General features: G+C 42.6%; 1 protein-coding gene across 3 annotated transcripts in view; it reads left to right on the top strand.

Annotated features, from left to right (window-relative positions):
• Positions 1-22,390, top strand: part of KLHL3 (kelch like family member 3) — a 280,088-nt gene that overhangs the window by 219,587 nt on the left and 38,111 nt on the right. For all 3 annotated transcript variants that reach the window (XM_061423600.1, XM_061423601.1, XM_061423603.1), the window contains one exon: positions 16,040-16,156. In XM_061423600.1, the coding sequence (XP_061279584.1) occupies positions 16,040-16,156 (117 nt within the window). The remainder of the gene's footprint in view (positions 1-16,039; positions 16,157-22,390) is intronic.

The following is a 22,390-nucleotide window of genomic DNA, read 5'->3' as shown; positions in this document are numbered from 1 at the left end:
CTGGTTCTGGAAGATCCCCTGGAGGAGGAAATGACCACCCACTCCAGTATTCTTGCCAGGAAAATCCCATGGACAGAGGAGCCTGGTTGGCTACAGTCCATAGCATCATGAAGAGTTAGACACTACTGAAGTGACTGAACACACACACACACACACACACACACACACCCCCCCCGCTTACTCATCTCAGTCCTCAGAGATGCTCAGTAAATGTTTCTTTCTTTCTTTTTTTTTTTTTTTAGCAGAATGGGTTTTTTTTTTTTTTAGTTTTATTTTATCTTTTTTTTTTTAATTTTTATTATTATTTTTTTACTTTGCAATATTGTATTGTCCTGGTCCACCCTTAGTGTTCAAGCTTTAGGCCCTTTCCTGAGGGAGTATTCAAAGAAAAGCCCTTGAGGAGGATTTTATGTTGGATATTAAAAGGTACCTGTCCAGAGAATGCGGTGAAATTCACAAGGCCCTGCCTGTCATCCTGCAAAAGTTTGATCAAGAAGAAAAGCAGTTGTTGGTTGGAACTATGGGCAGTCCTGGACTTCAGAGGGATCCTCAGAAGGTGCTTGCCACAAGCTGAGCTCTCCTTTAGGTTTAGGGACATCTGTGCTTCTGCTGGCTGATGTGAACAGCACCTCTGCAGGCTTCTTCCTGCCCCAGCCTCAGAAATGGAGAGGCCTTCCTCACTTTTTGCCAAGCCTCCGTACTGTCTTCTCTGGATTGTGCTACCAACTTGGCACAATTTGAAGGAATGAACCAATTAACCGGTGTATGAATGTTGGTCTGTTGGCCAGTTTAGGGCCTGCTCAAGCATATGTCAAGTGTAGCTTGAGAAAATGAAAGCAGACATATAAGCAGCAGGATTTGAATCAATTTAGGGGTGTTGAATTGAGAGGGAGACCCTCCTATCTTAAATTCATGGTGGTCCATCCTGTTCTGAGGTCATAGTAAATTTTCTTCAAGTGAGGGCTTATCTATGCTTGTTGTGCCAGGACAGACGTGGAGATGGTTGTTGGTAGGGGGGTGGCATTATAGTCCCCTGGAAACTACTTGGGTTTTGGACGTGGGCAGAACTGGTTCCACACTCAGCTTGATGCTTACTGGTTGTATGACCTTGAGAAGTCACTAGTTTCTCTGAACCATAATTTACTTACCTGTAAAACTGAAATACTACGAGTGCCTCCCTTATAGAATTGTCCTGATGATTAGAGATAATGGATTAAAAAATGAAAATACAGTTTTGGTAGGTGCTCAATAAATGGCAGCTATCACTGTAATTATCATAGTTCTCTATTTGGAGGTACCATTGATAAATGGCAGTGCTATCGATTTTGACTCAATATGCCAGCAAATTTGGAAAACTCAGCAGTGGCCACAGGACTGGAAAAGGTCAGTTTTCATTCCAATCCCAAAGAAAAGCAATGCCATAGAATGCTCAAACTACCGCACAATTGTACTCATCTCACACGCTAGTAAAGTAATGCTCAAAATTCTCCAAGCCTTGCTTCAGCAGTATGTGAACCGTGAACTTCCAGATGTTCAAGCTGGCTTTAGAAAAGGCAGAGGAACCAGAGATCAAATTGCCAACATCTGCTGGATCATTGAAAAAGCAAGAGAGTTCGAGAAAACCATCTATTTCTGCTTTATTGACTATGCCAAAGCCTTTGACTGTGTGGATCACAATAAACTGTGGAAAATTCTGAAAGAGATGGGAATACCAGACCACCTGAGCTGCCTCTTGAGAAACCTATATGTAGGTCATGAAGCAACAGTTAGAACTGGACATGGAACAACAGACTGGTTCCAAATAGGAAAGGGAGTACGTCCATGCTGTAGATTGTCACCCTGCTTATTTAACTTATATGCAGAGTACATCATGAGAAATGCTGGGCTGGAAGAAGCAGAAGCTGGAATCAAGATTGCCGGGAGAAATATCAATAACCTCAGATATGCAGATGACACCACCCTTATGGCAGGAAGTGAAGAGGAACTAAAAAGCCTCTTGATGAAAGTGAAAGAGGAGAGTGAAAAAGTTGGCTTAAAGCTCAACATTCAGAAAACGAAGATCATGGCATCTGGTCCCATCACTTCATGGGAAATAGATGGGGAAACAGTGGAAACAGTGTCAGACTTTATTTTTGGGGGCTCCAAAATCACTGCAGATGGTGACTGCAGCCATGAAATTAAAAGACGCTTACTCCTTGGAAGCAAAGTTATGACCAACCTAGATAGCATATTCAAAAGCAGAGACATTACGTTGCCAACAAAGGTCTGTCTAGTCAAGGCTATGGTTTTTCCAGTGGTCATGTATGGATGTGAGAGTTGGACTGTGAAGAAAGCTGAGTGCGGAAGAATTGATGCTTTTGCACTGTGGTGTTGGAGAAGACTCTTGAGAGTCTCTTGGACTGCAAGGAGATCCAACCAGTCCATTCTAAAGGAGATCACTCCTGGGTGTTCTTTGGAAGGACTGATGCTAAGGCTGAAACTCCAGTACTGTGGCCACCTCATGCGAAGAGTTGACTCATTGGAAAAGACTCTGATGCTGAGAGGGATTGGGGACAGGAGGAGAAGGGGATGACAGAGGATGAGATGGCTGGATGGCATCACCCACTCGATGGACGTGAGTTTGAGTGAAGTCCAGGAGTTGGTGATGGACAGGGAGGCATGGTGTACTGCAATTCATGGGGTCGCAAAGAGTCGGACACGACTGACCGACTGAACTGAACTGAATGGTAAAATAAACCATGGTGTTAACTGCATCTTTTCAGAAACAGAAACATGGCAATTGATATATACACTTAAAACTTGCCTGTAGTAGCTTTCATTTATTCATATGCTTACATATGAGTTGCCCTTTCTGTAGAATCAGTTTGGAGTGTATGTGTTTTTCACATTATTGATTTTGTGTATCATTTTTGGGTCTCAGAAATTATGTGTAACTTCAGAGTTATGCTTTTCAGAAAATATGTTACTCATGGTATGTTTAAGGTTGGCCATGTAATTTTGAGGCTTATTAATTAATAGTGGATTTTGCCTATATTTTCTCTTTGGCAAAACCCATAAGTTTTTTCCTCCTTAATTGATTGCTTATTTCTGGAAATTTAATAGCTGGAAGCTTTGACAATTAGGTGTTTGTCATTTGAATGCCAGCCTTTTAAGCTTTGAAGATTCTGTAATCTGTTCCAGGAGATTTGGTGATTTCTACTCCTTTTAATCACATTGTGTGATAGGCATAATTGCTTGCACGCACAATGGCTTTTTCTTGCAATATTGTGTTATAGCGAAATTTTTTTGAGTGTATTCAAAGCAGTATTAGGGATCGTCAGTTAAGTTAAAATCCAGCTTCATTTAATGTTAGCATTTGCAGAAAATTCAGTTGCATCGGCAGTCAAATAACCTGTATTCAGCAAAATTCAAACCTGAACAGCAGTATCAGTTATATTATGGCTTACTTCTCTACTTGCAGCCTGCAAGTTTCTTTCAACATATATTATAAAATGCAGCCAGGTTTCAGATGTGTCTTACAACTATGCATCTTGAAATAGAGGAAATGTGGTATTTTACTATTAATGATGATTTTCAGTGTCTGTGGCTGGGCCCAGACAGCTTGTTTGCTGGAAGTTTGAAAGTATAGGTTCTGCAGCCAGAATAACTGAATTCGATCCTGGCTCCAGTACTTTAACAAGCTGAGCAACCTTGAACAAGTTACTTATCTCCTACCAGAATGCACACACCATAATAATCAGGAATTTTGTCTGTCCTATGGTTACTGCTAGAGTGGCATCAGGTCCTTGTGTGCTGTGGGCTTAGTAGATCATTCGTGTCTGACTTTTTCCAACCCCACAAACTGCCGGCTCCTCTGTCATGGGGATTCTCCCAGCAAGAATACTGGAGTGGGTTGCCATTTCCTTCTCCAATGCATGAAAGTGAAAAGTGAAAGTGAAGTCGCTCAGTTGTGTCTGACTCTTAGCGACCCCATGGACTGCAGCCTACCAGGTACCAGGCTCCTCCATCCATGGGATTTTCCAGGCAAGAGTACTGGAGTGGGGTGCCATTGCCTTCTCCCCATCAGGTCCTTGGTAGATACAAAAAATGTTTGTTGAATGAATGAATAGAAGAGCCCTTCTAAATCTCAGTTTTCTCATCTGTGAAAGGGGGGTTGATGATAGTATGCTGCTGCTGCTGCTGCTAAGTCGCTTCAGTTGTGTCTGACTCTGCGCGACCCCATAGACAGCAGCCCACCAGGCTCCCCCGTCCCTGGGATTCTCCAGGCAAGAACACTGGAGTGGGTTGCCATTTCCTTCTCCAATGCATGAAAGTGAAAAGTGAAAGTGAAGTCGCTCAATGGTGTCCGACTCTTAGCAACCCCATGGACTGCGGCCCACCAGGCTTCTCTGTCCATGGGATTTTCCAGGCAGGAGTGCTGGAGTGGGGTGCCATTGCTTTCTCCGGATGATAGTATAGTATCTATCTTATGGTGTTGTTCTAGGGATGAAATAAGATGATACATGTACCCATTGATTGGGGCCTTTCTCAAGGGGAAGCTGTTCCCAGGCCCTGTGTTGGTCTGGGTGGTTGGCATGACCTGTGCCTGGCAGGAGCTAGGCTGGTAGCTGTCTTTTGGTCCATCATCCCCAGCACCATCTGGGCCTCTCCCAGAACTCAGATGCTGTTTTTCCTCATAAGCACTTGCTTTTGCTCATGCCTCATCTCTTCTGCTATGCTCAAGCTCCTTGAGGGCTATGAGGGTACCTTAGCCATCCATGTGTCACACACAGTCCTGACGCAGAGCCCTGGGAGATGCTAGGAGGTGCTCAGCAGACATTTCCTGAACAAGTGACAAGGCAGACTGTGGTTGGACTCTGCCCTGAGCCAGCTGAGATTATGGGGACAATTTTAATATTTTTCCAGAGAATAAGGACAAATGTGGGAACTAGAGGTCAGACAGGGGCATGGATCTTTGCCATTTTCTCTCCTGTTTTTCCTCCTTGTAGTTTTTGTTTTAAAATTCCTGTTATTTGAGAGAGGACAAATGGATGTGGTAGGGATCACAGAATCAGTAGTTCTTTGTGATCACGTCCCCGCCCCCATCCTTGCTCAGGCAGAGGAATGACGCAGAGAAGCAAGCCCCTCCTAGTCACCTGAGTCTCTCCTATGGGAGGTGTCTCAGGGGCTAGAGCTAATCCTGTGAGCAGATAGCCTGTTTCTTGCATCCCCTTTGAGACACAAAGTTCAGCTCTCACCACATGCAGCCTTGTTGACCCAGGGGCAGGGTAAGCAAGCTTCTGGGACACACATACTGTGAGGAGAAGGGATATGACTAAGTTCTACTGCAGTTTGACCACTGAATTTCTGGATACTAGACTTTTCTGAATCTTTGCTTTTTCTGCTGGTAAATATGTTTCTACTTCTCAAGATTTCCACTCCTTATGAAACTCTGTTGAGGCTTTTCAGAGTGAGAACTAACAGAGAACTGACCCACATTTCAGGTATAGGTCAGCAAGAAATTGGTTGGATCTCTTCAAAAAATTAGATTAGTGTCAAGTATGTGTTAGAAAGAGAAGTACAGATTTGTTTCTTTCTGCATGATCACATTTTATGTACTATTATCTCCTAAAACTATCATCAGGGGCCAAATTCTGATATTGTATTTCCTGGAAAGAATTGGACCTTGTCTCCTGGGATCTTTAGTGTTGTGGGCCCTCCTGTCTGAATTCCTGGCCTCTCCAGGGATGGGTCTGGGGTACAGGCAGGAGCTCCCTGGCCAGTAGGCTGAGCTTGAGTGCTTGCTGCCAAGGCACCATCCAGGGACCAAGCAAGTATATCCTGTGCTTAGGCTGGGCTCTTGGCAGCCCTACCACACTCTGAGGTCAGCATTAGACCTGCCAAATTCTCAGCCTGCAAACAATGATCTGGCCTGGACCCCTGAGTCAGTGATACTCTTTTTTACTTTTCGCCTCTGAGAGCGCAGTTCACTAAGCACCTGTGACTGGAATTCTACCACACTACGACCAAAAACCCACCTTAACTACTCACTGTGATTATTTCACACACTGTTTTAAAAAAGGTGTTTATGTTGCAGTAAGCTCAGAGACATGAGCAAATGAAAAGTGCACGGCTCAACTTTTACAAAGCCAGCATCCGAATCAAGAAACAGAACTCCAGGTCTTCCTTCCAGTCGCTACCTCCACTTCAAGAAGCCAAACTACTATTTGACTTCTTATAGATCAGTTTTATCAGCTTTTAAGCTTGGTATAAATGGAATCTTGCATGCTTTTGTGCCTGACTTCTTTTGCCCAGAGTACTGTTTTGCACATCATTCTAATTCTTACAACTCACAAGGCCATTTTGCAGAGGAGGAAACTGAGGCTTATTTACAGTAGATGGTTCTATGATTTGAAGCTGACTATGTCTGCTGCCCTGCTTTTTATTAAGGAACCTCCACCCTGATGGGGAGACCCTTAGTTATTACCATTCAAGAACTTTGGGGGAGTTCCCTGGTTGCCCGTGGTTAGCATTCTGAGCTTTCAGTGCTGTGGCCCAGGTTCAGTCCCTGGTGGGTTCCTGTAAGCTGCGAGGCATGGCCAAAAAAAGGGGAAAGAGCTTACAATCTGGGGGGCAGACAGACTGGTAATGTGGCTGAGAAAAGTAGCTGGCTGTAATCTAAGTTCAAGGAAAGCACCCTAGAGTATTTTATTCCAGATTTTGGGGGTAGGAAAGGCCTTATAGGAAAGGGAATATCTGAACTAAAACTTGGAGAATGAAAAGTTGGGTTTTTGGAAATCCATTCAGGTTGAAGGAACTGTAGGAATATAGGCATAGAAGTTTGAAATAACTTACTGAGGGGAGAATAATTTGTGTAATGCCAATCAAGGATTTTTGGTGGGGGAGCTGGAAGATAAGGCTGGGAGGGGAGTAGGAGTTGTGGAGAAGGTTAGGAAGTGAGGGCTTTCTTCTTTAGGCCAGTATTTACCCAACTGCATGCTATAAAACCATAATGGTATGAGACAGTTTTAGGTAAAAAAAAAAGTGTTCAGATGAGATGCACTTGGGAGACAGTGGCTAAAACAAAGGAACCAGGTTAAGAAACTGTGGGACTTGTCTGAGCGTTTATATATTATGAGGATCATGAATCTCTAAAAGGGATTTGTAGTTGTATATGATGTGCTCCCCAGGCTCTTTTGGGTCCTAGAACCTCTTTACTATAGAATGTCTCTGGCTTCTAGTATTTTGAGGAACACGTTAAGGAAGCCACCTTTCTTTGGTTGCCCCAAATAATTTTTGATGATTGCATCTGTCGATTTTCCTTTTCATTTTATTAGTGATCTGTATTTTTTGATGGTGAGACCATCTTCAGAGGATGTTATATCCATGGGAGTCTGGGTTATCCTGGGCTGTGAAGGTGCCCTTTCTAGAACAAGTTTACTGGTTTGGAAATAGATTTTGTATTTTTGTCTTGAGTACCCCCTGTACCACCTGGGTAGTATTAATTCAACCCCCGCATCTGTATGTGACATGAGCCTTGGGTTCTGGTTTCTTGAAGATGAAGTTTTCACTCCCCAGGCCATAGGAGATGGTGAACTTCCTTCTACCTTCCCATAGCAGATGGTTGGAGTTCATCTATTCCTGGTTTTACAGCTGAGGCTACACTGTCCTCAAGGAGCCTGTGGCCTACACATTCAACCTGATGGGATACTTGTCCTGAACCATTAAAGCCCATATCGGAATTCTGCAAGCCTGTGAGCCATTTTGGTCTCAGCTTTCATTCAGCTCCCAGACTTAAACCCTTTGTTATTTAAAGCACTCAGCATTTACCTCTTGCTTCTGAGTATGGCTCAAATCTATTTTTTGGTTTTTTACCATTTTTTCATGTGTTTATATAGGGGAAGATTCCTTCTGAGTCAGCTCAGTATGCCATGTTGGCTAGAAGTTGTTGTCCCTCCTTGGGTCATGTTCCCGTCCTTTGTAGGATTAGTACAACTGAAGTAGTCTGTCAGCTTGGAGGCCTTTGTGTCAAACCATTGTGCTTCAGTCCTTTCCCTTATCCTTTGTATAGTGAATCATAGTGGAAGTGTTTTTGCTGGCTGTAGACAGTAGTAGAAATCTGAAGGACAATTTCCAGGCAAGGTGCTGTTATTGTTATAGTTTTGTCATTGTTTTTGTTTATATGAATTCAGATTTCTGGCGGTGTGCTGTTGGAGGAAGAGAAAGAACCACGTGCCTAGTCATTCCTGCTTTGATTAACCTATTCATTCTCTCAAGAAATACTTCTTGAGTGCTTTCTGTGTGACAGATACTACGTTAGCCATAGGAGAGACATTGATGAACAGATAAACACAAGATTCCTAGCCTCATGGAACTTACAATTACATGTAGGGAGACAGATATTGTCAAGCTAAGCTAAGCTAAGCTAAGTCACTTCAGTCGTGTCCAACTCTGTGCGACCCCATAGACAGCAGCCCACCAGGCTCCGCCGTCCCTGGGATTCTCCAGGCAAGAACACTGGAGTGGGTTGCCATTTCCTTCTCCAACGCATGAAAGAGAAAAGTGAAAGTGAAGTCGCTCAGTCGTGTCCGACTCTTAGCGACCCCATGGACTGCAGCCTACCAGGCTCCTCCGTCCATGGGATTTTCCAGGCAAGAGTACTAGAGTGGGGTGCCATTGCCTTCTCCGGATATTGTCAGACACACATGCAAATAAATATGCGGCTACAGACCGTGAGCACAGGGTGCTGTGAAAGTGCAGACTGAAAGCAGTAGTTGTGATTGCTGCCCTGACATCATGACTGGGTAGACCACTTTCTCACTGTCTTACCTCAAGTTCTCTTTTTGTGAGTGTCTCTAGCTGTTTCACAGGACTCTTGTGGGTCTGAAATGAAACAACTATAAGAAAGAGCTTATTCAGTGTCAAACCTTAGGATGATGATATTATCTGAGAGACGAGGGCAACTAGATGAGGTTTTCCTAGAGTCTGGGGAGCCTTCAGACCAGTGATATGCTGGTAAATGTTTAGCAGTTGGCTCTCCAATAAAAAATTCCAAGAGCTTTGATTTGTTTGCTGATCCCTTTGCTAATTTCCATGGTGTAAATATTTCCACCAAGGTAATGTCACTAGACACTGAATTGGGACCAGCTCCAATCCATCACTGCTCCCAGCTGTGTCCCATGCTGTGTGTGGCCAAGAATGGGAATATAGTTAACACACCTCTTGTTAAGTTTTGATTTGAGAAAGAGCACAGAAGTGTGACAGGATCACTCTTGTGTCTGGATATGCTGTCTTGTCTTTTTTAAAAAAGTAATCTTATTTAAGTTTAAAACGTTTTTATTAAAATATAGTTAACATACAATATTTTGTTAGTTTTAAGTGTACATCATAGCAATTTGACACTGAAATACATTATGAAATGATGATGTTAAATCTAGTACCTGTCTGTCCCCACACACTTATTACAATATTATTGACTGTATTGTTTATGCTGTATATTGCATCCCCGTGACTTATTTTATAGCTGGAAGTTTGCACCTCTTAATACCCTTCACCTGTTTTACCCATCCTTCCACCCTCCTTCTGTCTGACAACCATCTGCTTATTCTCTGTCTGTGAATCTGTTTTCGTTTTGTCTTGTTTGTTCATTTGTTTTGTTGTTTTTTAGATTCCATATATAAGTGAGATGATATGGTATTTGTCATTCTCTGACATTTCACTAAGCATAATATCCTCTAGATCCATCCATGTTGTCTCAAATTTCACTCTTTTTTATGGCTGAATCATATTCTCTGTGTGTGTGTGTGTGTGTGTTTCACATTGGAAGTGCTGTCTTCTTGATTTAAAATCATGGCAGTGCATTTGGCAAATGCTATTGGCTCAGTCCCTAGGAAAGAAAAATGTACCAGGGGATGTTCTAGGATGACAGGGAGGGTGCAGTTAGGATTTTGGATTTAGAAACATAGTTTTCCAGCTCAACAGTGTGCCCAGGTTTTTCAAATCATTGTGCCTCTGAGATGCTATATTGCATAATGTTAAACCTGAATTTTTGGCATTAGAGGTGAGTCCATGTCTCAGATCCACTGCTTCCTGGCAGAAGGGTCTTGCACAGGTTGCCAGCCTCTCTGAGGCTGTTTTCTCATCTATAAAATGTGAGCAGTGGTACCTCCTTCACAGAGTCTGCTGCTGCTGCTGCTGCTAAGTTGCTTCAGTCGTGTCCGTCTCTGTGCGACCCCAGAGACGGCAACCCACCAGGCTCCCCTGTCCCTGGGATTCTCCAGGCAATAACACTGGAGTGGGTTGCCATTTCCTTCTCCAATGCAGGAAAGAGAAAAGTGAAAGTGAAGTCACTCAGTAGTGTCCGACTCCTAGCGACCCCATGACTGCAGGCTACCAGGCCCCTCCATCCATGGGATTTTCCAGGCAAGAGTACTGGAGTAGGGTGCCATTGCCTTCTCCGTCACAGAGTCTAGGGTGGACTAAATGAGGTCATACATGTAAAATGCTCAGCACTGTGCCTGCTGTTATTGCTGAAATTAGTCCTTCTCAATCTTGAGTAGCAAATCAGGTCCAAAGAATCTAGGTTTTCCCCTGATGTTCTCAAAGGTAGCTTATTTCCCCATCCCGTGTTTGGCTGAGAATCACCCTTAACTGGACCTTTCCCCTTGCCAAGTCACTGCCCTGCCCTATTTTAATCTGAGTCCCCCTCTTCATTCTCAGAACACGTTATTTTTCTTTTCTTTTTAATTGGAGGATAATTGCTTTACAACATTGTGTTGGTCTCTGCTGTACGTCAGCATGAATCAAGCGGGGCAGAGTGCCCCAGGGCTACCCTCTTTGCTCAGTATGCAGGTATGTCTGTCTTGGCTCCCTCTATAACTTAGGGGGCAGAGTGGAAGGATTGGGTCATCTAGTGTTTTCTGACCAAGGCTTGTGCTTACATCGGAGGTGTGAGCTGAGGACTATAAAATCCGATTTTCTCCATCTCCTTTCCATGTAGCAACCTTGTAGCACTCAAAAATTGGTTCTGAAACATGAAGCAGTGAGGAAATGATACTATGGACTTCCCTTGTGGTTCAGCTGGTAAAGAATCCGCCTGCAATGCGGGAGACCTGGGTTCGATCCCTGGATAGGGAAGATCCCCTAGAAAAGGGAAAGGCTACCCACTCCAGTATTCTGGCCTGGAGAGTTCCATGGACCGTATAGTCCCTGGGGTTGCAAAGAGTCGGACACGACTGAGTGACTTTCACTTTCTTTGTCTAAAAGTGAAACACTAAGTGTGCCTTGGGGGCAACTGGTTATTTCATCATGGGGTCCACAAAAAAAAAATTTTTTTTTCATCTGAGTAGACATTACCCTGTCCCATGATTGAAACCACAGGGTTGCTGCTTAGATCTAACAGACCAAGGGTTTATGCAGTTTTCCTTTAAAGGGCCAGAGAGTAAATATTTTAGGCTTTGTGGGCCACAGCGTCTCAATTCAGCTCTGCTATTAAAGTGTGAAAGCAGCCGTAGATGATTTGTAATGAGTGAGCATGGCTGTGTTCCAAGAAAATTTTATTTACAAAAACAGGTGCATGTAGCCTGTGGGCTGAGGTTTGCCAACTGGGTAGCTACTGAGAATAACGGGAAAGAGTCTGAGCATTAGAGATGGGAGTATGTGGACCTAGCTCTGCTGCTTTCTGGCTCTGGACTTGGGTGAGTCACTCAGTACGGGGCTGGAGTGTATACTCACTGGCTGTCAGGAGAGTCTGTGGTTATGGTATCCCTGGAGAGTGTGGTGCTGGGCACGAGCTGCTGCTGTTTCTACTTGTTGCCCCTTTGCCTTGGCCACTCTTTTGACAGCAGGGGCTGTTGGGAATGATCGTAGGCCCATAGGCTAGTTGGAAGTTCATTTGCTTATTTTCCAAGCATGACATCTAAATGAAAAAAATATGCGACCTCCTCTAGCTGTGGAGAAGGTCACCATTGCTGCCAAGTGCTATGGCTTTCACAGCTGAGTAGGTAAACAGTGCAACTGAGCGGAACCAGTTAGACAAGTCAAGCCAAAAATAAAGATAAGGTTAAATATCGACTTCATTAGACTCAGCCTGCATTGCAGCTTCTATAACAAAGACTATGCTGATTGGCAGGGAAGGGTGTGACCAGCGAATCCCACCTACTCAAGGCCCTGTTGTTCATTCTTTAGGAAAGCGTTCTCATCCAGCCGTGTGCTCTGGGCCTGGCACTGTGCTTGGTGGCAGGAAGTGCAGAGATAGAGCTGATACCCTTCTCACCCTGCAGGAATCACAGTCCAGTAAAGGGAAGAGGAAGGCAGTGTGAGCAACCTAGGTGCAGAGCAGGTGTGGCTGTCCGTCACCTAACCCTGCAAAGTCAGGCGTCTCTGGCATCCTTTGGTTCTAGGGCCTGGCTCTGCTTCCCTAATCCTGCTGCCTGCTCCAGCCTGCTTACAAGCTCATTCTGAACTCTTTTGTCCATTCATTCTTTAAATACATTTGAATGTATATTATGTGCCAACAAGTAAGACAAGATCCCTGTTCTCATGAATCTTAAGGGCTAATTGAAGAAACACACAAGTATTTACAAAATAATGCAATAAGGTTGAGACACATAGCTCCGTGAGTTAATAATTTTTAGAAATGAACTAGACAAGGAGGATTTCCATGACGTGTGTGTCTATGTTTGTACACATGTAGGTTATTTTATATAGAAATGGGAGCAAACTACACATGTATACTGCTCCTTCCCTTCTGTTCCATTCCACTCTCCTCTCTTCCTTCTCTTCTCTTTCTGATGGATTCCTTTCTGATATCTCATCCAATCCGAGTATTCTCAGCCTGACTTAAGTACATGTTTAGGAAATAGGGCCAAAGCATTAGTGACATATCAATACGCACAAATACACAGTTAGAATAAGAAAAATTGGAGGTTTTTAACCCACACTGGGAGATATAGCTTTCATTTCAACTTGTGAATTTTGAAATTGTAAATTTTTCTGTAGTATTTACCTTTTCCCTTAGGATTTCTTTTCTTCTGCCTTCCACTTTTTATTTTGAAAAATTTCAAACCTATGGTAAAGTTGGAAAAGAATGAACATTCATATATTCCTTACCTAGATTCACCATTTGTTAACATTGTGCTTCATTTGCTTTCTCTCTTTCTCTCTATAATCTTTTATTTTGTTGAATATTTAACTTTTATTTTTGACAGTAAATTGTAGACATCACGACACTTTACCCTTAAGTATTTTAGCTTGCCCTTCCCAAGAACAAGGAAATTCTCTTTCTGAGCCGTAAAACCATTATCATACCAAACAAATGTAACACTGACACAGTAATATTTTCTAATATACAGTCGGCATTCAAATTTCCTAACAGTCTCAAAAAAAGTCTTTGATGGTTGTTTCTTTTTAATCCATGACCAAATAAGGATCATGCTTTGCATTTAGTTCTATGTCTCTGAAGAAAAAGATTAAGCGTGCATGGTGTCATGACCGACTCTTTGAGACCCCACGGACTGTAGTCCGTCAGGCTCCTCTGTCCATGGGATTTCCCCGGCAAGAATACTGGAGTGAGTTGCCATTTCCTTCTCCAGGGGTTCTTCTGCTTCCATTCCATTTTTAGTGTCTTTCATAATGCTAACAGCTTTTTTAAACGGCAATTAAAATTTTGTTTGTTTGTTTATCTTTGACTGTGCTAGGTCTTTGTTGCTGCACTTGGGCTTTCTCTAGCTGTGGCAAGTGGGGGCTGCTCTCTGGTTGTGGTTCTTGGGCTGCCCATTGTGGTGGCTTCTCTTGTGGACCACAGGCTCTGGGCACGTGGGCTCTGTAGTTGTGCGACGGACCACTGGCTTCGTTGCCCCTCAGCATGTGAAGTCTTCCTATGCGAGGGATTGAACCTGTGTCCCCTGGATGGCCAGGGAAGTCCCCAATGCTAACAGTTTTGAAGAATCCAGGACACTTATGTTGAAGAGTGTCCCACACATGGAGTTGTCTGTTTCTTTGCTATAAGGTTCAGGTTTAACGTTTTAGAAAGACTACTGCATAGGGAATGCTATTTCCCTCTCATTAAGTCACATTAATATAATATAATGTAATATAAATTTGGCCTGTTTACTAGTGGTGTTAACTTGGACCACTAGTTAAAGGTGGTATCTGTCAGATCAACCAATCTGAATCTCCCCCACTCTGCCTATGTAATTAATAAGTATTCTGTCAGATAACACTTGGAGAACTGTAAATATCTTGTTCCCAACAGTTTTTCACCCAGTGTTTTCAGCATCTATGGTCGACACTGACTGAATCAGTTATTATACTGGTGGTAGCTGGCACTTTTCTGTGAAGAGCAGCCTTCCCATACTTTTAAAGTATGGATTCTTTTTATTCTTTGGGTTTTGATTCATTGCTATCTTTTTCTTTTAACTAAATATATTTTAAATGAGGTATGATTTACACCAGAGAAGGCAATGGCACCCCACTCCAGTACTCTTGCCTCGAAAATCCCATGGTCGGAGGAGCCTGGTGGGCTGCAGACCATAGGGTCGCGAAGAGTCAGACACGACCGAGTGACTTCACTTTCACTTTTCACTTTCATGCATTGGAGAAGGAAATGGCAACCCACTCCAGTGTTCTTGCCTGGAGAATCCCAGGGACGGGGCAGCCTAGCAGGCTGCCGTCTATGGGGTCGCACAGAGTCGGACACGACTGAAGCGACTTAGCAGCAGCAGCAGCATGATTTACACACGGTGAGATGTATAGATATTAAGTGTAAGATTTGATTAGTTTTGACAAATGCACTTGCCTATATAGCTCCCTCTCTATTAAGATATAGAACCTATCCATTATCACCAAAAGCTTCTTTGGCCCCTTCCCAGTCAGCACTGAATTATTTCTTCATTATCCTGTTAGATGTTTGAATTGTCCCAAATATTGGCAATGAAAAAGCCCTATCTAGCTCGCTCTGGTCTGTCTGTTGTGTCCCCTTGATCTTTGAGCACTTTCTTGCTTTCTGGCACAAGAAAGCGTTTTGTCTTATTATTAGTTGTTGTTATTATTGTTTTTAACAGCTGAAAATATCCCGTGTCAAAACTAGTTTAATAATTTCTCCACTGGTGGACTTCAGATAGTTTCTGTATCCTCTTAGAAAAATCCTGCAGCAAACATCTTGGAACACATATTCTTGTACCACTTGTGTAAATATTTTTGTTGACTAGAGCTCTGGAAGTTATATTTCTAGGTCAAAGATATGCACATTTGAATTTTTGATTGCTATTGCCAAATTCTGCCTCCCCCTCTTAAAAAGCCATGTTAATTAAGCTTCCATAAACAGTGGTGGTTTCCCCGCTGTGTTACCAATGCTGACGTTTATGCCTGTCTGTGTGTATGGTGGTGCAGGCTTTGAATCTGAACTTAACCTTGAGTAAGGCGAACATTCAAACCATAGATGCCCCTTTTTGGTTCCAAGACCTGTTTTGATTTGTATAGAAATGAAATCTCTCCTCAAAGGAAAGGTTCAATCCAAGGAGAAATTTTTGCCATTCTCTGTCATTCAGTTTCAAATTCACCATTATTACCAACTTTTGTGGGGGACATCTTTATAGTTTTTGTTCTGCATTAAACGAACATGGGAAATAGATGAAGAGAGGGATTTTTGTGATGAAGACATTGCCCCCAAGGCTTCTGGTCCTCTTGGAAAGTCTTTGTAAAATTTGATTCAGAGTTATTGCTCTGCATTTCTACCCTGGGGTAACTGTTGGAATTGATTTTTATTTTGCAGTGAACCTCGATGATTCTATGTTTGGGGCAGCAGGTTTTTCTTAGTGTACATTTGTGTGTGTGTGTATGTGTGTGTGTATGAGGGAGGCAGAGAGCACTCTCTGACATGACATCAGGTAGTAAATATATTCTGTTTTTATTAATATTTTCAATATTAGACCTTAGGTTAAATGCCTTTGTGGATGACTTGTAACTTTTCTTTCTTTTTTAAGGTTGAAGAAATTGTTTGAAAGCTATTTTAAAGTTATTATCTCTTTGCTAAAGTTCCCTATTTCGGTTTTCCTTACAGGTATTTGAAGCTGTGATTTCATGGATCAATTATGAGAAAGAGACCCGTTTAGAGCACATGGCAAAACTGATGGAACATGTCCGTCTCCCTCTCTTGCCAAGGGATTACCTCGTCCAGGTGAGTGCTGGGTGAAGAATCAAGTGCTTCCCTGGTCAGCCCGGCCTCTAGGAGTAGCAGTGGGCAACACTGGTTGTATGGAATGGTGAGGAGTTTCATGGGTCTTTGGTGTGGAGTGAGGGCACTGAGCCACTGATCCTCAGTGTGAGGATGTGTTAGTGTAAGGTTTAAGAGCATAGGTTTGAGAATGAGACACTTAGGTTTAGTTCCTCCTCTCCCACTTCTTAGCTTTGAGTCTCAGTTTCTTTTTCTCTAGCAGGGAAATTGTACTACAGCCCAGTGGGGTTGTTATGTGGACCAAGGAGTTGTAAGTATGTAGTTCAGGTGTTTAGCATGGAGCCCAGGGACAACATGTGTTCAACAGAAGTTAGCTGCTGCTGTTGTACAGGACTTCAGCTAGGAGGGGCATTTCTATGTTCATGTTTCTATGTTCCCTTTTTGCTTCATGTTAGGCAACTTGGGGCCTAATTCAGGACATAAAAGCCAGCTCTTCACAGCTGCCTGGATTACATACTGCATATATGGGCTTGCCAGGTGGCTTAGTGGTAAAGAATCCGCCTGCCACTGTAGGAGACACAGGAGATGTGGGTTCGATCCCTGGGTCAGGTAGATCCCCTGGGGGAGGGCATGGCTACCCACTCCAGTATTCTGGCCTGGAGAATCCTCATGGACAGAGGAGCCTGGTGGGCCCATTCTGTGGGGTCGCAGAGAGTCGGACATGACTGAGTGAGCACACACTGCTTCCTCTAAAACATGGCGCCACATGTTTTTTCATTTAATCCTATAACAACCCTGTGAGCAGAGGTTATAACCCTCTTTTTACAAATGTGGGCTTTGAGGCTTATGGAGGTTGGGATTTATGCGGAGTCTCCAGCTAATAGGTAGGTGGCAGGGTCAGGATTCAAATCCATGTCTGTCTGGCTCCAGAGCACCCCATATTCCCTAAGCAGGCGCCACCTTTAATACTCTCTGTTCTGTTTGTGCATTACACAACTGACTTTGTAGCATAAATGGCATTAGATGTTTTCCAAATAGGCAGAAGATAAAACTTAATAGATAAACAACAAGTGCCAAGGCAGAAGGCCAGCTCAGCCATTCTCAGGAAGTCTCTGGGAGGAATGGCAGGCGTAAAGCAAGGATAAGAGGAGGCTCAGTATCCAGCAGCAGAGCTCTGTCACTTGACCATAAGACGCCGGGTAAATCCTCAACCTTTTTAAGCCTCTGCCTTCTCATCTGGTGAAAAGAGCCCCTGCCCTTATAGGATCATTTGAGGATCAAATGAGATAAATCACGTAAAGCCGAATATCCAGCGTTCAGTGATACTACTACTCTCGTCACACCACTGCTGCTGTTGGCACTAGTGGGAGACAGTATCCTTACCAGCCCTTGTAAAGTCCTCAGTTTGTGACAGTGTTGACCACAGGCCTCAGAGGTCAGTGGAATGTTCTCTGTATGTCTGAACCTCAGCCCTCTTCTCAGGGTGTTGAGCCAATCACTCAGTCATGTCCGACTCTTTGCAGTCCCGTGGACTGTAGCTCGCCAGCTTCCTCTGTCTGTGGAATACTCTAGGCGTGAATACTGGAGTGGGTTGCCATTTCCTTCTTCAGGGGTCTTCCCAACACAGGGATTGAACCCGGGTCTCTTGTATTGCAGGCAGATTCTTTACTTTCTTGGCCACCAGGGAAGCCCAGGGGCCAGAGTGTATACTCAATAACCTTCAGAAGTGCCCTGCGTTTTACACTGTGGATGGTACCACTGCCACCTGGTGGTCACACATTCTTCCTGTAGGAGAGGCCCCCTCAGCAGAGGAACCAAACCCACCCCAGCTCCCAGTGTCGGAACCAAGCCTCCCACGGAGTGGGCCCAGCCACCTGTAGAGGTGGATGCTTGGCCTCCAGCACAGTCTCACCTGCACAGGGACCAAGGGCAGCCCGTGGCATTGGGTTCTGGAGAAAGCTAAAGGGCCTTAGAGAACCCGTACTCACCACCTCCATCTGGTGCCTGCAAGGGAAACTTAATGAAGACTTTAGGAAATAGTTCCTGGGTTATTAGGGCAAGGTCAGGTTTAGGTCTGGAGAAGAAGGAAGACAGAGACAAGGAGCGTGAGATCTGTGATGTGGGACTGTTTATTTAAGGTTTTTTTTTTCACAACACCTTCGGAAGGAGATATTTCATTAACACTCATTTGATCTTGAAACGTCAAACAGTTCTAACCACTGAGGATGACTGATGGAGGAAGAGAGAAAGGAAAGCTCTGGGCAGACTTGTACCAATATTGATTCCTAGGGGAGGTGTTTTTTTTTTGGTTGTTGTTGGTTGGTTTTTTTAAAATAGCTAACATTTATTAGGTTTTCATTAAGTATTTAAAAATATTGTGCCAAGTGTATAACATGGTATATCTTATTTAAAAATTTGTTCTTGTCATAAAATATGTATGATATAAACTTCATCCTTTTAACCATTTGAAGGGTATAGTATAGTGGCATTAATTGCATTCATTGTACTCTACAACCATCACCATACCCATTTCTAAAACTTTTTCATCATCCCAGATTGAAACTCTGTACACATAAGTACTCTCTGAATGAGTGCTTTGGGAGAAGTAGCTACTCATGCATTTTTCCTTCTTCCCAAGCTTTCCTCTCCCACCCTTAAAAATTTTTTTAACTGACCCTAAATGTTTATGATTTGTCCCAATTCGCCTTAGGCCCTCAGTGGGACAAAAAAAAACCTTCCCAGAAAAGGGAGTGTTCCTGGGGATTGTCTGTGGGGAAGGAGGCATCCAGAGGTAACAGAGGTGTTTTCACTGACCCTCCTTTTCCTGGCATTTCTGACACCGCTCTGCAGATGATGGCCCTGGCCACATTCCCATTCCTAGTTACAGGTAAGGATCCAGGAGAGGCTCAGTCAGGCCTGTGCATGACCACTCCAGGGCTGAGAGAGTTGAGATGGAAAGGCCCTTCTCATTCTCTGACCAGACCTGAGGGCTCATGGTCAGAACCCTTGTTTTGGTCATCATTTTCTCCCCTGAGGTTCAGCACTGAGCTGCTGAACCAGGAGACGTTCAATCACTGTCAGCTGCTGAAAGGAACTGACCTTTGCCGATAACTCCCAAACACTCCAGCAAAGAAAACATGAAGTAGCCTTCAAGGATCACACTACCCCTTACAAACATGTCATGTAGCAATCTGACCTATACCCAAGGGCAGAGATTTGAGAGTTGGGATACCAACATGGTTCATGCTTAGCTTTGTGCATGAAATATTTAGGCTTAAGTCCTTGGCTCTAGTAAAAGGCATGAAGAAGTCACAACCCCAGCTTAGTTGAGGTCCAAGTGGAGGTCAGTTGGTGGGACTTTAGTGCAAGACATTCTTTCTGCTCTGATATGTTATAGAGTGCCTCCCTGGCTGCTTCTCCCTGAGGCTTGTATAGTAGGAAAAGGGGCATGAATTCTTCATGAACACCACCTTATTACTCCCAGTGCCTATAAGAGCTGGCTGTTGGGTCCCACTGTCTTCCTGTTTCCCTCCCTCTCCTTCTCTCAAATGCCTGACCATTTGCCTTAAACATTATAAAGTTTAGGTTGATACAAACATAATTGTAGTTTAGGACTGTGAATTTTAAATCACTGTAACTAGGCTTAAACACATCTTTTTTTTTTTCTTTTTAATTTATGGTTTTATTGAAGGATAATTGCTTTACAGAATTTTGTTGTTTTCTGTCAAACCTCAACACAAATCAGCCATAGGTATATGTATATCCCTCCCTTTTGAACCTCCCTCCCATCTCCTGCCCATTCCCACCCCTCTAGGTTGATACAGAGCCCCTGTTTGAGTTTCCTGAGCCATACAGCAAATTCCCATTGGCTCTCTATTGTACATATAGCAATGTAAATTTCCATGTTACTCTTTCCATATATCTCACCCTCTCCTCCCCTCTCCTCATGTCCATAGGTCTATTTTCTATGTCTATTTCTCCATTGCTGCCCTGTAAATAAATTCTTCAGTACCATTTTTCTAGATTCCATATATATACATTAGAATATGATTGTCTTTCTCTTTCTTACTCACTTCACTCTGTATAATAGGTTCTAGGTTCATCCACCTCATCAGAACTGACTCAAATGTGTTTCTTTTTATGGCTTATTAATATTCCATTGTGTATATATACCACAGCTTTTTTATCCATTCATATGTCAATGGACATCTAGGTTGCTTCCATGTTCTAGCTATTGTAAATAATGCTGCAATGAACAATGGGATGCAATTTTCAATTTTGGTTTCCTCAGGGTATATGCCTAGGAGTAGGATTGCTGGGTCATATGGTGGTTTTATTCCTAGTTTTTAAAGGAATCTCCATACCGTCTTCCATAGTGGCTGTATCAATTTTCATTCCCACTAACAGTGCAGGAGTGTTCCCTTTTCTCCACACACTCTCCAGCATTTATTGTTTGTAGACTTTTTGATGATGGCCATTCTGACCAGTGTGAGGTGATATCTCATTGTAGTTTTGGTTTGCATTTCTCTAATAATGAGTGATGTTGAACCTCTTTTCATGTGTTTGTTAGCCGTCTGTTTGTCTTCTTTGGAGAAATATCTATTTATGTCTTTTTCCCACTTTTTGATTGGGTTGGTTGTTTTTCTGGCATTGAGTTGTGTGAATTGCTTGTATAGTTTGGAAATTAATCTTTTGTCAGTTGTTTCATTTGCTATTATTTTCTCCCATTCTGAAGGTTGTCTTTTCACCTTGCTGAGTTTCCTTTGCTGTGCAAAAGCTTTTCCGTTTAATCAGGTCCCACTTGTTTACTTTTGTTTTTATTTCCATTACTCTAGGAGGTGGGTCATAGAGGATCTTGTTTTGATTTATGTCATCAAGTGTTCTGCCTTTGTTTTCCTTTAAGAGTTTTATAGTTTCTGGTCTTACATTTTGGTCTTAATCCATTTTGAGTTTATCTTTGTGTATGGTGTTAGGAAGTGTTCTAATTTCATTCTTTTACAAGTAGCTGTTCAGTTTTCCCAACACCATTTACTGAAGAGGCTGTCTTTGCCCCATTGTACATTCTTGCCTCCTTGGTCAAAAACAAGGTACCCATAGGTGCATGGGTTTATTTCTGGGCTTTCTATCTTGTTCCATTGGTCTATAGTTCTGTTTTTGTGCCAGTACCATACTGTCTTGATGACTGTAGCTTTGTAGTATAATTTGAAGTCAGGAAGATTGATTCCTCCAGCTCCATTCTTTTCCAAGACTGCTTTGGCTATTTGGGGTCTTTAGTGTTTCCATATGGATTGTGAAATTTGTTCTTCTAGTTCTGTGAAAAATGCCATTGGTAAGTTGATAGGGATCACATTGAATCTGTAGATTGCATTTGGTAGTATAGTCATTTTCACAATATTGATTCTTCCTACCCAAGAACATGGACTATCTCTCCATCTGTTTATGTCATCTTTGATTTCTTTCATTAGTGTCATCATTTTCTAAGTAAAGTTCTTTTGTCTCCTTCAGTAAGTTTATTCCCAGATATTTAATTCTTTTTGTTGCAATGGTGAATGGATTGATTCCTTAATTTCTCTTTCTGATTTTTCATTGTTAGTATATAGAAATGCAAGTGATTTCTGTGTATTGATTTTGTATCCCACAACTTTGCTAAATTCACTGATTAGCTCTAGTAATTTTCTGGTAGTATCTTTAGAGTTTTCTGTGTACAGTATCATGTCATCTGCAAACAGTGAGAATTTTACTTCTTTTTTTCCAATTTGGATTCCTTTTATTTCTTTTTCTTCTCTGATTGCTGTAGCTAGGACTTCCAGAACTATGTTGAATAATAGTGGTGAAAGTGGACACCCTTGTGTTGTTCCTGATCTTAGGCGGAATGCTTTCAGTTTTTCACCATTGAGAATAATCTTTGCTATAGGCTTATCATATATGGCCTTTTCTAGGATTCTTCTATACCCATTTTTTGAAGAGTTTTAATCATAAATGGGTGCTGAATTTTGTCAAAGGCTTTTTCTGCATCTATTGAGATTATCAAATGTTTTTTATCATTCAGTTTGTTAATATGGTGTATCACATTGATTGATTTGCATATATTGAAGAATTCTTGCATTCCTGGAATAAACCTAACTTGATCATGGTGTATGAGCTTTTTGATGTGTTGCTGAATTCTGTTTGCTAAAATTTTGTTGAGGATGTTTGCATCTATGTTCATCAGTGATATTGGCCTGTTGTTTTCTTTTT

The sequence above is a fragment of the Bos javanicus genome, chromosome 7, assembly GCF_032452875.1.
Source record: "Bos javanicus breed banteng chromosome 7, ARS-OSU_banteng_1.0, whole genome shotgun sequence".
Classification (NCBI taxonomy): domain Eukaryota; kingdom Metazoa; phylum Chordata; class Mammalia; order Artiodactyla; family Bovidae; genus Bos; species Bos javanicus.
This window is presented reverse-complemented; position numbering and strand designations above follow the sequence as displayed.